At 36.1% G+C, this 18,110-nt stretch overlaps 1 protein-coding gene across 5 annotated transcripts in view; it reads right to left on the bottom strand.

Moving 5' to 3' along the window:
- The window catches only part of EPHA7 (EPH receptor A7), a 167,003-nt gene that overhangs the window by 37,926 nt on the left and 110,967 nt on the right, over nt 1-18,110 (bottom strand). For all 5 annotated transcript variants that reach the window (XM_066179541.1, XM_066179539.1, XM_066179536.1 and 2 more), the window contains exons 6-7: nt 9,341-9,465; nt 5,570-5,738 (exon numbers count right to left, since the gene is read on the bottom strand). In XM_066179541.1, coding sequence (XP_066035638.1) covers nt 5,570-5,738; nt 9,341-9,465 — 294 coding nt within the window. The remainder of the gene's footprint in view (nt 1-5,569; nt 5,739-9,340; nt 9,466-18,110) is intronic.

The raw sequence follows: 18,110 nt of genomic DNA, 5'->3' as shown, positions 1-18,110 counted from the left end.
CCTAAGCAGCTAACTTGGTAATAAAAGGAGATCAGATTGATGAAGCAAGACCTGCCTTTCCCAAGCCCAAACTGGCTGTACCTGATCCATTTGTTGTCCTGTATGTGCTGTGTGATCATACTCAAGATGATCCATGACCCTCCCTGGCAGCAAGGTCTGGCTGACCTCAGCCTGTAGCTCTCCAGACCCTCCTTCCAACTCTACTCGTAGACAGGTGTCACATTGGCCAACCTCCAGTCATCTGGGACCTCAGAGTTTTCTTCATCCTTGGTTACACTCCTCCACATCAAGAAAAGGTTGGGTATTTTCTTTGACCCTCTTTTTGTTGTTAATTCATTTATAAAAACAGTTATTATCTTTCACAACAGTGGCCAAACTGAATTCTAGCTGAGTTTTCAACTTCCTAATTTTCTCTCCATATGGCCTAATAACATCCCCATATACTTCCTGAGTTGCCTGCCCCTTTCTTCCAAAGGTCATAAACTTTCTTTCCCCTGAGTTCCAGTGAAAGCTCCCTATTCAACCATGCCAGTTTTCTTCCCCCTGGCTCACCTTTCAGCACACAGGGACAGCCTGTTTCTGTGCCTATGAGATTTCCTTTCATCTCCTCCTGTTTGCTACCCATCCTGTGTGCATTGGTGCAGATGCACTTCAGTTGGGCTGATTTCACCCCCAACATTGGCATGCCACCTCTAGACTCACCGCAGCTGAGCCTGGTCTTACTCCCTTCTCCTTTCAAACCTAGTTTAAATCAGCCCTGAAAACTCAGAGGTTAGTATCCTTTTCCCCTATTTAGACAGGTGAACCCCATCTGTCTCCAGCAGGACTGGGGCCATGTAAACTGTCCCATGACTGAAATGCAGCCAGCAGATGACAGAGAAGGAAAAAAAGAAAACCAAACTGATAGCTGATTAACAAAATTAATGGCATGATAATATGGTTTACTGCTGGTATTGGTAACTGAACAAGAATGTCTACACCAGGATTTATGAACTTCACAGAATTGCGCTCCTGTTACAGACTTCAGAGGTTCCCATAGAAACAAATAACCTAGACTTTTCTTGGGAGAAGTGAGCCAATCAACATGATTTATTTTGTCACTGACACTGGCCTGTACCAACTGTTTCACCCCAAAATAACAAACCCCTTGTTATACTACACAGATTTAGAATAGTCTGCACTGGAGGGAAATTACACACACATGCATACACACACCCCTCTAATTTTATTTCCTGAAGAAACTTGTATTTTTTCTGTATTCTCTCTAATGCATATGAGGAAATGCACACTATTCCTGTAAGTCTTTAACTAAAAAAGAATTCTTATCTTTAAGTAACTATAACTTTCTGAGATACACAGGTCAGTAGGATGCTACTGTAGACTTGCTTATGTTTCAATTGTGTACCTTTCAAGAAATCAGTAGTGACTATGTTGTGCAAGAGCATAGGGGCACAAGTCATACAACTCAGTTTCTGCAACTTATCTAGGCCATCAAAACAGACAATCCCAAGGAATGTCAAATTTCTGTAAAACACAGCATTTCCTTAAACTGTTCCTATCTCCTTTTGAACTTCACTGCAAATCTCACTTGGAAGTGAAGAGGCAGCATCCTGTCATAATGGCCAGGGTGTGAAGCTCCATCCATCCAAAAAAGTTTGGAAAAATCCCCAGCCCAGCCTGTCACCTAGTCCAGTAGCCAAGATAAGTGCATAAAGGCTGACATATGTGAGTAGGTTGCTCTATGTAAGTGCCTCACAGATTTTGGGTACTGGCACATTCTGGAAGCAAGCAGACGATGTTTTTTGGGCTCTGGAAAATGTTGGGGACGTGGTACACTGGCCAGCTGGCAAGACAGGTGGGATGCAATGTATGATTTATTTTTATATCTTTTAAAAAAGAGGGGAGGGGGCAAATTGTGGGCATGGTCTGGTATAAGTTCACTGACAGCAGTGTAAGACATCTGCCTGTGTTCAGGTACTCTGCTGCTTCTCCTGTGTGATGAACTCAGTCTGCTGGTGAATCAGAACACAGCTTCTGGAATCATCCCTGTGGCTTGGCAGAAACAAAGATGCTAGAGTGTTCTTAGAGGAATGATTTTGAGATGCAGAAGGTCTTTTTCAGGGGGTGCCTGCATGGCTACCTGTTACTGGTGATGCCACAACAGTGATGAGAGGGAAGCAGCACCAGGACAGGAAAGTCCTTACCTCTGCTCCAACTGTGCAGTGGCTCAGAGGGCAACACAGGGAGCTGATACTTGGGCATTCAGCTACAGCTGGCACCTGATCTGAGCTCTGAGATGTGCACATCTGATGCACAATGCTTAATTTAAAGGAGTTACATTTAAACCAGCTTTTAAATACATGGTTGTAAGGATGGGGAATGCATATCTGAAAACCCTGGAGGATTAAAAAAGCATATCAGCTGAAAATGCTGCACAGCTGCTCTAAAAACTTCTCATGCAAGCAACTTCAAGCGCATGATTTCTGGAAAAGAATTCTTGGTGAAGTTCACCATGAAAGCTTCAATGATAACTGGATCCGTCCATGCCAAATACTACTTTCTTAAGTATTATGCTTTAGTCCTCCTATAAAAATTTGTACTATTGATATTTCAGACTTTAGAGATCAATTTTACATATAGATAATGCTTCAATCTTGTTTGATTTACTCTGATTCATGGAAAAAGGAAAGACTTCATGCCAGGTTTTGTCAAGTGCTTCTACTTTAAGAGTGAGAGCTGTGAAAGAGTCAAAGATTGGACTCGATGAGCTCAGAGGTCTCTTCCAACCGAATTGATTCTGTGATTCTGTAAGTGAAAAAAATCTGCTTCCATTACAAAAAGCAGAGGATCATCTTTAGGTCCACTTGCTAAAAACCACTTGACTTTTAAATACTTCAGTGAACCAAGAGGTAGAATTGACACTTAAGTGATATTTTATACATTTGTGTGTTTTTCCAAAGGGACTTCTGTTTCAAATAATCAGCCAACAAAAAAATATGACTAGAGCCATTGATTGATCCGTGCCAAACACAGTGTAGAATAGATACAGTCTGCCCTTATAAAGCATGTTTACCTCATATTTTTGAATTTTTTTCCATAAATATCTATGCAATACCCAACATGTATGATATGATCCAATACAGGTATAATATATGTGTATTTTATCTATCAGATAATAATAATATAATGGATATCGTTCCTCAAACACTGAAAAGTGGCTATACAGTTTCTATCACAATTCAGTAAACAGCATATGATTCAAAAATCTACTTAATTAACAGCACCAACCAAATAGTACCAACCAGTGGAAGTGCCAGGACAAATCCAGGCAGGCAACATGACTACTGAATGTGGTGGTCATTACCTATATTCTTACATAAATATATATGTGTGTATTTTTATCTTAAAATGCTTTGACATTTTTAAAAGCTGCATTCAGAAATCCACTGGAATAATGAGAAGCCAAAGCCTCTAAACTGTAGCATAACAGTTTAGTGTTCACTTGCATGGTACTTCCCTTGAGGTGCAAAGGGAAGTACCATGCAAGTGAACAAAACGAAACAATTGTTTTTTCCAAAAAACAATCCACTAAAGGTCTTCCTTTAAAATGTTAACAATAGATGAATTTAATGAATCTGTAAGTTCTGATAAAACTATAAATAAAATACAAGAGACAAATACTCTTATGTAAAAAAATTTTAGAAGAGTTTAATGGAATTTTTTATCTCAACCAATATTTTCATTATTTCTGAAAACCATATATGGGAAATTTTGGATGCTTACCCTTGCTGTGAATTATATTTTATAATTTTGTCTCAAGATAGTGGAAAATATGCTACTTCTAGAATTTTCTTTAACAAAAACACAGGACATTTTTCATGGCATCTCAAAGCATTTAACTGGCCTGTCACAAAAGAAACCTGCTGTGCATGCTGGCCAAGAATCCTTGTGGTTTATATGGATTTTTTTCATCATTGAGTCAGAAAAAGAGTACAGGAGAGTGGTCAGTGATGCATTTATTACAGGATTTCCTAATCTCCCATATGTTAACCAAACTCCAGTCAAAACTGTTTATCTTTGGAATCATCTTCGCTAATCTTAGCAGCTACCAGTCTGCTTACATTCCGTATGTAAAAAATACTCAGATAATTAAGGAAATGTTGGGGAAATATTTTGATGTACTAATTTAAACCACTATGGACAATAAATTATCTAATTAGCAGAAACTTATTATGACAGACTTCTAATTTGTTTTCCAGCAAACTATTCAAAATAAGAAATTACTTCTGGCTGTACCTCAGGTTCCCATTCTGCAAAATGGGGATTCTGCTACTGACTCTTTTTACAGATGGGAAATAAGCTATTAGACACAGAGCTAATAATATTAGTAATAACAGCTTACTTCTGCTATTATGATAATTACTGTTTCAGTTATGTCTATTAGATATGTGGTATTATTCATTATTTATAGTTTTCATATTCTGTGTGGAACTAAGGTGGAATCAAGACCTAACTACTGTATATTAAGAATAACCACAAGTTGTTCAGGTGACAATTAATAGGATGCTATAATGTGTGCCTGCACACAGTCTTAGATTGCTGCACAGGGTGCGTCCAAGGTATAGCTTTCCATATCCACTGAACTCATAGGCTATGTATTCCTATATTCCTAGCTCCAAATCTGGCTGACCTGATGTCAAGGTCAACGTGAAGCAAATGCTCTAAACCAGGGTAACCAAATTTGGGTCTGCAACAGGGTGGTGGAGCTGCCAGGGACACAGTTCCTGTGAAGGGGCTCAGCGCTACCAGCTCTCACCTGTGGAAGAAGATTTTTTGTTACACAGCTTACAATCTATATGAGCCTGAAAGGAACTTAGTATCTTTGAGATTCCTATTTCTTTACTAAACTAAATTACCAATGAATTCAAAATGCACTAAAGAAGGACTTACAGATAAAGATACACACATAATCAAAACTACCAAGTGGTTTATTCTGGGTGTTTCGTTTTGGTTTTTTGTTTTTGTTTTTTGGTTTGTTTGTTTTTTTGTTTTTTTGTTTTTTTGTTTTTTTTTTTTTTGTTCTTGTTTTTTTTTTTGTTTTGTTTTGTTTTGTTTTGTTTTTTCAGAAAATCAAACAGAAAAAAATGGCCTGGAGAAGTCTCTGTGGGTTGAAATCTCTTCCTTCTCCTCCCAGCTACAGAAGAATCTAGTTGAGTTACTCAGCTCACCACTACTCACTTCTTTTGTGGGGAAAAATGAGGGTGTATTTGAATTTAAAAAAAAAAAAAAAAAAAAAAAAAAAAAAAAGTCTTTGCGTATTAGAAGGGCAGCAAAGGAGAAAAATCTAATTTGTATCAAAACTCCTCCAGCCAATTATAGGACTAATTTTCACATCTATGGTAAAATAAATTATGGAAGCTTATCCTTCAAAATGCAATGACAAAAATCCACCTTCTTTTAGAACTAAATTCTTTCTAATTGTAATTATATTGCTTATGACTCTTTTCTTTCTTGCTTTACTTACTACCTCTACAGAAAGGGTTAATTTCCTGTAAACCTAATTCCTTACCTGTGGCTTCTTCCAGTGTGGCAACATCCAGTCTGGGGCTGTAATTTCCATAACCAGCAGCAGTAAAAGCACGAATCTGGAAAACATACACTGTTCCTGGCTTTAGGTTATTAATAGAAGCTGAAGTGGACTTGGTTTTCATTGTTGAATAGGTCCTCTCCCTTTGATCCTGGAAACAATAAGACAAAAGATCAAATGACATTTACAGATCCAATTTTATCATGATTGCACAACAACAACTGACAGACAGCCTGGGTAGTTTATTTCAATTTGCTGAATGCTCTTGTTCCCCAACAACAAAAAACAAAGCATACTCTGTGGAGTATTACAAAACATTGTCAATGCAATGAAGAGCTCTAAGTATAACATAAAATTCAAATGGGATGCTCATGTTGTTACTGAGAAACATCCCCTCCCAAAAAACACTTGCTTTTTTGGCTCTGATTAAATTTTGTGAAATTTTGATGAGAAATAGCCACAACTTTCCAGGAGAATCTGTGAGGTCTAAACAGTTCAAGGACAGGGAAACTTTTCTTTCCTGGTCAGAACATGACAAACATACAGCTGCACAATCTGCCTTCATTCTGCATTAATTCAGTTCATAGCTGTCAGAATTTTCTTATTTCTAGAGTACTTCAAAGTTATCATGAATTAAGTCCTAGACACTGTGAAATGAATGGAAAAACTCTGACTTGACATCATTACTTTGACATAGTACCCTTCCATCACCTCTAAAAAATACAATATCACCAATGTATAATTGGCTGGATTTTGCATAATTTCTGAGGTCCTTAACTCAGTTTTCACTTCAGATTTTTATCTCTGGCTTTTAGTCTTTTCTCAGTTTTAGACTCTAAGGCATAAAGAGGAACCCAGGGAAAGAAGCTCAGTATGACACTCCACAAATTTGAAGCTGAAAGATTACAAACCCTGTGAGTAATAACTCACTTTCAAATAGTACAAAAGCTGTATCACAGATCATTAGAGTATTCAAAAAGCTCTACTTATTCATCACATTTACTGACACAGATTATGTTTCAGCATAGATATGTGAAGCCCTGTTGATTTTTGGTGGCAGATGCAACCCTGATTTGAAGGGCAGAAGAGATGAATTAACCAACCATCTGAATGCACCACATGACCAGGGAAGCATGAGCCATACGCAGCAGTGCTAATGAGACGGATACAGAGGGAAGGAATAAATCTGTAACTCATTTCAATAATACTTCACCAGCTAAATGTGATGGAGAGCCTTCGCTGTCACAGTCAGTAAAGCAACAAAGGCTTTTGCTGAGATACAGGGCTACACAGAACATACATGATTTCTTTTCTCAGATTCAGTAAGGGCTTCTCCTGGCTCTTGCCCAGTCTGTTACTTGAGCAAGCCCACAGTCTTGGCTAGCAACAATTTTCCACATCTTCTCCAAAAGAATTTAAATCATCTGTAAGTGAGGACCATGGTGGAATGTATGTTGGTATATGAGAAAGAACAGGAATGTTTGAGAGATGAGGAACAAGTGTAAGGAAACCATAAACAGTCAGGTTCAGGACTGCAAGCCACAGTGGAATTTCAGTTTGGGTTTTGATGCATAAATGAGGCTTATTTGAATTGCCAACAGTCCTTGTATTCAAAACTAAATAAATAACAACAACAACAACAAAAAGTAACCTGCACTGGAAATCTCACAGGACAGGCTTATTTTGGAGATTTCAGGCAGTTTCCATTCCAGCCCTAGCCAGAAGTGAGAGGTGAAAAAAACCACTTATCAGAGTATTTCAGAACTACAAAAATGTTTGATTTAATTTGGCTCTAAAAGGAGCTGAAAGTTCAAATCCTTTTATTTTTCTTTTCTTTTAAACTAGTAGAACAAAACATTAACTACTTCTTTCATTCTGAGCAAGAAGATTATGAAGTCATTTTAAAGCTGAAATGCATTTTTTTGGAAGGAAAACAACCGTTTCAGTATTTGTGCAAAAATTGCCTCAGTTAAAGTTGTATAGTCCAGTTTATCTGTGACATTTAGAATGAGCTTTTTTATTCTCTTTTATTAATTTCACTGTATTAAGCATAATACTGGAAGATGTCTTTCCATTAAAAACAACAAACTTTAACATCAGTTTTTCTCTTTGCAAACATAAAAAACTGGCAATGAAATTTGGTTATTTAAAATGAGTAATAGAGAAAATAATAAAAGCCACATTCTTAAAGCTATCATTATATAAAAAGCTGGGTATCTTGGTCATTTTTCTGTCACTTTACACTACCCATTTAAATTATTTATTTTATTTGAACAGATAAGAAACTACTCTGGGCATTAAAAAATCCAAGGCTTTTAGTTCTCAATTTTTTTGTTGTTCTTTTGTTTTGTTTCGGGTATTTAGGTTTGTTTGTGTGGGTTTTTTTTTTCGTTCGTTTGTTTTGTTGTGGTTCAGAGGACAGTTGTGCCCTTATGAAATATATAAAGTTTTAAAAATACTTGGACTTCATTTGCATGTGTATGTATGCACATGTACTGGAGGAACAAAAATTATCTCCTAAAATTATTAAAATTTCTTCCAAAGAATTATTTAGCTATCCGTACGTATCTGCTAGATTTTCTTATATGAATCATTAGTGTGAACAACTTAAACTGGAAGTTAACATCAACAAAGAAAAATTTTATTCCTTTCTGAAATGAGATAAAGATCTTTGCATAAGTATATTTGTGCAATTCATCACTGAAAATAAAACATGACTCTTGATATTACATCCAATCTGGGCTGAATTTACCTAATTCTGTGTTACCTAGCAAGCTGACATGTTCTTTTTGATATAGGGATACTGTTACCTTGCCTGCAGAAATGTCTTCATGAGTGATCACAAAGGAGCCCCTTCATTATTTTTTTTAATTTGATTTTTTTTTTCACAGAATGTTTCATAACAATTAGGAGTATGTTACATTATGCAGTCAATTTCCCAGAGAATCTGGAGGAGCCAAACTTAGTTTGGGTCCCATGAAAAACACAGGGCTGTACAACCTGCCTTCACTTTGCTTTCATCCAGTTTACGGTTGTCAGAATTTTTTTATTCTGCAGTACTTCAAAGTTATCATGAATGAAGCCCTGGACATGCTGAAATGAATGGCAAAACTCCGACTGACATCAGTAAGATTGCAATTTCACTCTACCAGAAACAGAGATCACTTCATCTACTATTGAAAAGCAGCCTTCAATTAATTGTTGTGTTGAGAGAACAAGTGAAAAATAAATTTCACAGTCCTGGTCCTTTTTAAAAGGAGAAATAAGGAATATTTATTTCCTAAATGTCTAGGAAGTGTTTTCAAAATTTTCAGACATCAAGTAAAAGCTGCCCAACTCATAAGGAAATACAAAATGCAGTCAGGAGTTGTGCTTGATACACCATTTCAAGACTAGAATTACGTTGATACAGAAGGAAATGAAACAAGCTTCAAACCCAGGGTAGAATTGACGTGAAAACAGCAATGTAATGGTAAAAATATCCAAGTACGACTTAACAATTAAAATAAAAAGAAAAGAAAGGCAGATTTCAAGTGTATATTTCATTTTTAGTATGCCAAAATACAATACATGAGACGTGATAGCAATCAAAATTGCAGGATTTAGCTAGTTATTAAAAACAAGCAAAAATCACTGGCTTTGGAGAGACGGGGTAGTTGATAGCTGATGACTTTAACACTGTTCCACAATGCAGCAAGCCAACATAAAGCAAACAACACATTGTTGCACATTACAGATAATCTTAGCACTTACTTTCTCATAATACTTGATTTCATATTCAGTAATGACTCCATTGGGATGTTCTGGTTCCTGCCAGGAAAGCTCCACACTCCTCTGCAGCACTCTTTCTTTCATTACGCCACTAACTTGCGAGGGAGCTGTTTGGACGAGACGTGACAATAAATAAAAAGCAAATTTGTTGGATGCCTAAAACCAAATGTCATTACTGATCCACCCCATGCTGAGCCACTTTCATTAAGGTAAAAGAAAGCACCTTTTCATAGCTCACAATACAAAGCTAATGAATATTCTAGTAGATCCCTATTACTGTTCATAAACTTGGAACAGAAAATGAACTAAAGTGCAAACAGCAAAAGGTGTCATTGTTCGAGTTAGTGCAAAACTGAGATTGATGGGATAGGAAAAACAATTAAGCAAATTAATTCTGATGATGATAGCAAATCAAATTTTTAGATTGATGTGTAGTAAATTAAGAGTCTAAATATTTATTGCATATGTTTCTGAAATGCATATAAAAAGAGAAATAATCTTTTAGAAAAAAAAATCACATTTTAGGCTGATCTAATATGACTAATTACAGTTCTGCTTAGAAATAAACTCTCACATTTTCTGATTACAACATGACGGTGATGAAAATGACTTTGTTAAGAGACTAAGCCCACTCATTTTCATTAGTTCAAACCTTTCCAGGACATTTTCTCTTTAGAGCTACGTTTCCATATTTGGTCTTAGCATTTTTCAAAGTGCAAGACAATTTAAGGAGTAGATCTTATGGAACAAAGGGGACACTGTCTTCCTCTGCCTCACTCTACAGAGATATAAATAAATGTGTACTTCGTGCACGCACATGTACGCACACTGAGTTTCCTAATAAATATCTCCCACAATCAAGGACCTTTTGGAATTAAAAAACCCAAAACCCAATATAAAAGCATTATAGAGACATTGACTCTTATATAAAAAATGTTTAAGGGAGAATGTAAACTGTGAGAGACTGAAAAAATCCTCACTTTCTCCACTTATTTTAATGAGAAAGACAGCAGATATTTTGCTGATGTGCAGCATCAAAGGATGACAAACATCACAGTCTTCCTCAAATATACACACTGAATTTAGAATAAAAGTCCTGTAAAACTATAACACTTTAAAAACCAAGTATGATATTGGAACCATGCAGAACTTGATCTTGTTCTCATTCAGTTTAATGGAAATCAATTTTGCTCATGCAAAAAAATAAAGAAAGAGAGGACCTGACCATCAGCCCCTTACAGTTAAAAGCTAAAGGACATTTACACGGATAAGGGCTCGGTCTTGGGGCAGACTCAGACATAGGAAACGTGCCTGAGATAAATTTATTAGAAATAATATACTAGAGATAATACTAAAGATATTAAATAGAGAGAAATTAATATCTTTTTCTAACACAGAATCTAATACGAATTATTTATTGAAATTTTTTGGGAAAAAACCTGAAAATTTTAAATCTTTTAGGTAAAAAACCCCATCACCTTATTTCAGAACCTTGTATAAAGCTTTCACTTTGTAAAATTATGTAGTCTTCAGATAAAACACAATTCTTTTCCCAAACAACAAGGTGATCTTCACTTTCTCTAGTTTTTTAAAATAACATAAAACATCTAGAATCCACACTCCTTTATCATTAAGTATAAAGACATAATGATACAATTAAAATACCTACAGCACAATCAAGAAAATAATCCTCTGAAAAATTAAATTGGATTGTTAACTTCTTATTGCAATTTTGAAGTTCATAGGATTTTTAAAAAAAATGTAACATGTATGTTCATGTAGGTTTTTAAAACTTGTTTACATTTCATTGGAGATTCCAAGAATACATGAAAATTAGTGACTGAAGCCATGCATGATAATTTTCATTATGAACTATTTTGCTGTAAATAATCAATCGAATCAAAGTTGCAGATCTCTTACTCTAGGCTGCCTAACTAATAAAATCATAAAATTATATTGGACAGACACCCTGGGGGTTGCTGCACAAAGCCAGGATCAGTTTCACACTCCTTGCATTCTCCTTCTAAAAGCTTAGAGTATTTTCACTCTTTAATTAGTGAAATACATCCTTTTTTCACAGCTAGGACTCCAGAATGCAGTAAACTAATTTACTGACTAGTTTTCTTTGACATGATTAACTAGTTGTCGTCTTTGCCTAAATCAGTACTCCTGCATCCTGAATGAATTTCAGAGAGGTCATTATGCTTCATGTATAATTTTCTATCTTACCCAGAAAAATGTTTCTCAAATTGCTAATCTTACATTTTTAGATGTCTGAAATTGTTAATGTTGGTACTTATTATTGAACCATTTTATATTTCCTAGGTCACTGGAATTTGTTCTCCATGTTTCCTGCTTTTTGTTTCCGCTTATCTAATTTTTTCATTTTGATGGCCACAGCATTCATTTTTCTTAAAGCAGTGAAGCAAAATAAACTTGGTATTAGTTAACTCCGTGTATGTGGGGAAGGAACAGCAATGTGAAGGAGGAGAGACTGAGAGAGGGGGAAGATTTTCATCGAGGAAATGAAATAAATACACTATGTGACATTCCTACTTAACACCTGTACAAAGTACATCAAAACCAGGCATACTCCATTCTTAAAGAATTTCCATTCAAACTGAAATCCCAGTGATTTATCAACATTGCAAGACAGCATTCAAATTGGTTTGGGGTTTGTGTGGGGGGGTTTTGGTAATTTGTTTTAGTTTTGGATTTTTTGCACCCAAAACTCAAAAAAGGTCTGCTACCTTTCACTGTTAGAAGAATCACATGAGGGAGAAGAGAAAGTCCAGACCTACAGTCTAACCTTGCATACGTTGGCAGCTCTGAAGAAAATTATATTGCATATAATTCCCATACCATATGAGATTCCTAAAATGCAGCATGCTACCTAACCTTATTTTGAGTCCCCATGTTTTTCAGGGGAAGAAGGGAATCATTAAATTGACTGAAGCCTGAGCAGACTACTCTGGCAAGGAAGACCACTTTGTTTTCATTGCACAGAAATCTCTTCAAACTAGAGCAGCCACATAAGCCAATCCATTGACGTGAGAGGGTAGGCTATCCTTATCCTTATCCTACCTTTTGGGCTGCATTTCTGATCTTTGCTTAATGAGAGTGTACAGGTCAGAAGCATTTTGTTCTTTATTCTAGTATAGCAATTTTCTCCATATTCTCTCTGTGGCTTTCTTACAGATGGTTTTACCTTCATGTTTTATTTGCTATGGCTTCTGACACCTTCTTTTAAACCTTAAGGCAACTTCTCATTGCCTATCTATGCTAATTAATTAACAACTTTTTATGGCTTTGAAACAATTATATTTGAGCAAGCTTGAAAATTAGTTAAAGAACACAATTCATCCTTAAATATGAGATAAATAAAAGAATTAAATTACAAAAAAAAAAAAAAAGATAACTCTATAAAAACAGGATTAAAAATAACACATTTGTTCCCATTTCTACCTAAACCAATAATGATAATAACAATAATGATAATAAACTACTTCAGGGTGTTTCTTTTGTAGTAATCTACTTTTTGTCACTGCATCTCTAATGAAGTCTTTCATGGCAAAGACACTCCTTAAGCATTTCTAGACAACTATATACCCAGTCCTGAATGACTTGAGCATGCATAATCCCTACTGTATCACTTCAGGTTACAAAGAAGCATCACTTGACAGAATCATTATTTCCATAATATATTACACAGGGGGGATACAGGCTGTTCAAAACACCATTTGCTATCAACTTTCTTTCTGATATACCTCATCTCTTCTTTTTCTCCTTCCTGCTGACACAACATCCAATGCATCAAACACACACAGCCTCTCAGGGCCAACAGGCAGATGTACCTACACACACAGCATAAGAAAGTACTCTGAGAATGACAGGCCCTCAGCATACTCATTCACCTTTTTTAAATGCTTCAAATATACCATTCAGCAAAAGAAAAAATTGATTTTCCCCAGGTTTCAACATCACAGCCACTGAGAAATATAACTGTGCTGGGTTTTACTGATAAAGCCTTCAAGTTATATAGATTTCAAGCTGGTCATCATTTTCAGATCAAGTTATAGAAAAAGTTAAAACTGAGGTGACAAAAAGAGCAGGATATTCCAAGGATATATTCTGTTGCAGAGAGAATATTGCATCTGGTAGACTAATATGTTCCATACTGCTAAGCCAATCATATGGTACATTATTAATATGTGCAAATATTAAGGTATAGAAAACTGTAGCAATTGTTTTGGAAAGCACTACTTCTAGTCCAAAGTAATTTGAAAATTTTATAATATAATACTGTTCATGCCTTTAATCTCTATCCTTAGCTATTCTCTGGTTCTCAAGACTAACATTTTCCTTGATCCATAGTGTGCTTTCCAGAAGGCAAAGAGGGAGGTATCAGAACACGACACCAAAAAAACCCAAAGAAAAACAACAAAAAAAATCCCCAAACAAACAAACCCCCAAACCAATCAAACTAAAATGCCAAGTAAGCAAAAAACCTCCAATAAAAACTGAAAAATTTAAAAAATATGAAGCTGGACTTTAACATATAAGAGGAACTCGGCAATAATGTACCAATTGCTGGCACAAAATCAGCTACAAACATCTTTTTACTGAAAAAAGATAAGTCAGCAAAAGGAACATACCTATCAATTTCTCAGTGATTTCCTAAAGACCTGAATATTGAATGTGTCTCAATTCCATCAACAGCATCAGTCATGGAGACTTTTAATTTGATACTTTTTAGAATTGTCTCTAGAAGCAGCATCCTGTGTATTTAGTAGTCCATGTATATGAAAAAAACCACTTAAGATTCTTAGAAATAAGGGTTTACAATCCTGCAGTCACACTTCATGCACAAAATTTCATAAACGAACAGGAGTACGTGCTCCTTGTGCAGGACCAAACCCTATACTAACAAATGCTACCAAATCTATGCTTGCAACTCTTGTTTCATGACTTGTCATACAAATTCTAAAGAATGGATGGGCTATCAGACTTCCTTAACCTTTTTTTTTTTTAATTTCCTTGTCTTACAACAGCAATAATGTGCTGAAGTCAATCTGAGCTTCCTCTAGTACTTGCTGAAGTCGAACAATAACACTGGCACTTTGATAGCACCCTTACAGCACTTCCTAAAGGACAAAAACTTGGCTTTTGGCATATTTTATTTTCATATCATGAAGATATGCAAGGATCATTCAAAACCACCAGCTTTTCCTACAGCAGCAATGAGATCAATTTTACATCCCTTTAAAACTGTATCTTAGGGTCCAATGTAAGTTTTACGTGACATAAACCATTTTTCTGCAGCAGTGTTCTATGGCAGTTGAGGGGTGTTTTGAGTATTGAGCCCGAAGGGGACATTGCTAAGACATGCAAAACACAGAAAAACAGGGATATTGGTCTCCCAATGGTTATAACCTACTCTGTTATTTCTTTCTAACATGTCTTTGCTGTGTCCTTTTTCAGCAGAAATCTTTGGATAACAGAGTTGTTTTACCTCTACATCTATTTTAAGTGAGACTGTTATCTGGCATTTTACCAATAGCAAATGTAAAATGAACCCGTGTGTGTATATATATCTATATCTATATATACACACATGCATATGAAAATAGTAGCAGAAAATTTTGCTGTTATTAGCTCTTAAATGGTTATTCAGGAAGAGAATACAAAACTCTCCACACTCCATTACAGTCCTGCACCCAGATTACCCAAAGGGCACCTTTCTGCACCAGCTTTTGCACTGATTTGCTCCCGAGACAAAGAGTGTAAGTGAAGTCATAACCTGGCCTGCAACCATGTTCTGGTTTGTTCTCAAGGGAAAGAGGCATCAGAATTGCCAAAATTACTAAATAAGAGTGGAAGGCATACAGATTATACACCTTGAAGAATTGCAGCTGCCGCTGTCAGGGATCTAGGGGTCAGCATGTGGCACCACACTGGGTTTTGTGCTGGTCTGAAACAGGATACCTCAGGATACATGCCCTTCCTTGCTTCAGGACACGAGCCCTGGCTTACTTCTAAGGAGCTGTCTGAGGTAAAAAGAGCCTTGACCAGGTTTGCTAGTACAGGGCAAATTTTAATACTTTACTGTAGAGCTATTTCCCTTACTTATGCATTTTGTTTCTTAGAAAGATACAAAAGCTTTTTTGTGAGAGAGAGAAAAAAAATAAAGTGTTTACTATACTAATTATTCAAATTATTAAAAATTTCACAGAACTGTAATATAGCACTCACTTGAGTGCTACTAAAGCCATGATATAAACTGCCACAGCTTGTCCTTGAAATGCTTGGAAAAAAAATGCTTACATTTCACTTCATGTTTACACTAATACGTGCAATAATTTTCATGTTATTCTGTATCATAATTCATGCAAAAAGTTAACAGAAAAGATCATGATAGCTCTTAAACTGATTAAATGTATCGATACAAATTCACAAGATTTTCTGTTTCATTACAGTGCATTTCTCTCCCCTCAGTTAAGCCTCCCCATGACAAAGCAGCCCATGATAAAAGGTTATTGAGTACCACTGTATTATGCCATTAGTACCCATTGCTTTGGATCAATGGCAGAGAAATTCCCCACTGTGTTTACAAGCTGCAGCATTCAAAAAAAGACCCAAATAAATCAGATATTTTACACTAACAATATCCTACAGAGAAACCATTTTAACTTCCTCGCTGACACACTTTACTTTCCAGCTCATAAATATAACACAGTGTGCTTACAGTGCTGGGTAAGCCATCAGCAGAGGCACACACAGTTGCTCTGAGCCACTTGGGGATGTCATGAGTACATGGGAACAGGTAAGGTAGTCAAGTAGTACTTGACTGCATTACTCCATCACATGTTTTGCCATTACTTTTATGGCTGAGAAACTCTCAAAATATTTGCTGATCTACAGAGAGGAACAGAAGCAGTAGTTTCCCATACACTGTTGATTATCAATTAAAAAAGTAGAATCATAAAATATGCTGAGTTGGATGGGACCCACGAGGAAAAAAAACCAACAAATACATTCTGATCTCCCCTAATTTCACTAGCAAAATTCTAAGAAAGCTTATGATCAATAGCATTATTACCAGATATGTAGTGATTTACTAATTGTCCATACCTTTTAAACATCTGACGCATTTAAAATACATAATGGTTTGGTAATTTCTTCATCAAACTCAAAACTTAGCAGCTGGATCAGTTCTGTATGCTGTCTACTCTGGCAAAATTCTAGGGAGGGAAACCAATAGAAAGAAAAAGAATCTACCAGAAAGAAATGAAACAGTTTAGAAAGATCCAGCTGACAGCTTGTCTATCATGTTTAGATTTTTTTTCTGGTCACAGTCTACATCTAGGCCCATTCTATGAACTCCCCTGTTTCTTCTGCCTGACATTTGGTACAAATATTACTGTTATGTCTGCATCTCATTTCTTTGAAAACTGGCAACTTGGGCATCAATCAGTGCTGAATGGATGCTGAGTTGCGTAACAAGTGACAACGTCTTCTCCCAAGATATCCACAACTCTTGTTTAGTGAATAAGTTTTGACATGTCAGGCATAAACCTGATTCTTACAAATGTGTTAGAGTAACAAACCAGCCTTACAAATAACAGAGAGGGGCTTTTGTTCTCCTGAAGTGTTTGTTTTCCTTTGCAGAAGAAATATTTCTATGTTAATTAGCTTTTTCTTTTGTCCTGTGTTATTTTGTGATTCATCTTTCAGAACATTTCTTTTTTTTTTTTTTCAGGAGAAACATCTGCCACCAGCCTTGCTGTAAATCCTTGGCACACACATATTATTCCTCATTAAAGAAAACAAAACACCATCAAACTCTCCAAAGATGAGGATACTCTTTTCCCTGGTGGGATACTCAGACTCGTAATGTTCTCCTTCTGTCTCCAGTCATCTCTGCTGGCAAATGTCAATTACAGACACAGGTTTTAGGGGACAGAAGGATAAAGAAACAATTTACAAATACTTTTCTCTGGAAACAGACAGGTGTAATGACTGAAACTGTTTGCTGTAATTGAATTTCATGCTGTCATCTATTCAGTCACAAATAGATGTCAGCTTCAAGGATGCTACACATGGGGAAAAAGTAACAACAAAACCCCCTTAATACATTCTTATTGCCACTGTATAGGGAAGTTTGCCACTCTAGTTTGCGTTTGCCACTCTAGACTTCAGCAATAGAAATGTTTACTTTTAGAGAAGTGTATGAGATGATTTAGAAAAGTGCCTTTGGAGGCCTATGGAGTAGTTAGATTGTGTTTATTTAGTGTAAGATGTCCAAGACACAACTGAGTGAATTCCAGCCTCATAACAAAGCATTTTGTTTTAGACACAGACAACCAAAATCTGGAAACAAAGTACCAGGCCCAAAAAATTAAAACCAGTTGATCAAATATTAACAGAAAAGCATATAAATATTCTATAAAGATGTCAGTACAAAACAATAATTATGTGCCAGAGGTTTGATCAAACTGTTGCTTCCAAAGATATAATTGTTCTGTGGGGAAAAAAATAGTACTCGACTACCACTCCTCAAATGTGTAACAACTTCTGTTCCAGCCTTCCAAATTCCTGTGAAAAGCATCATAATGGCTCTGCTAACAATGGGGACATTTCCAAAAGCAGCATTCACAGGGTAGTACTCACCAGGAACACAGGAAGAACTCCATGCACAAACAGCTTGCATTTTTTCTCATGTTATGAGCTGTTTTTCTCCCAAAAAGCAATA

This window comes from Chamaea fasciata, unplaced genomic scaffold (assembly GCF_029207755.1).
Source record: "Chamaea fasciata isolate MVZ Bird 193981 ecotype frontalis unplaced genomic scaffold, bChaFas1.0.hap1 SCAF_3, whole genome shotgun sequence".
Taxonomy (NCBI): Eukaryota; Metazoa; Chordata; class Aves; order Passeriformes; family Sylviidae; genus Chamaea; species Chamaea fasciata.
This window is presented reverse-complemented; position numbering and strand designations above follow the sequence as displayed.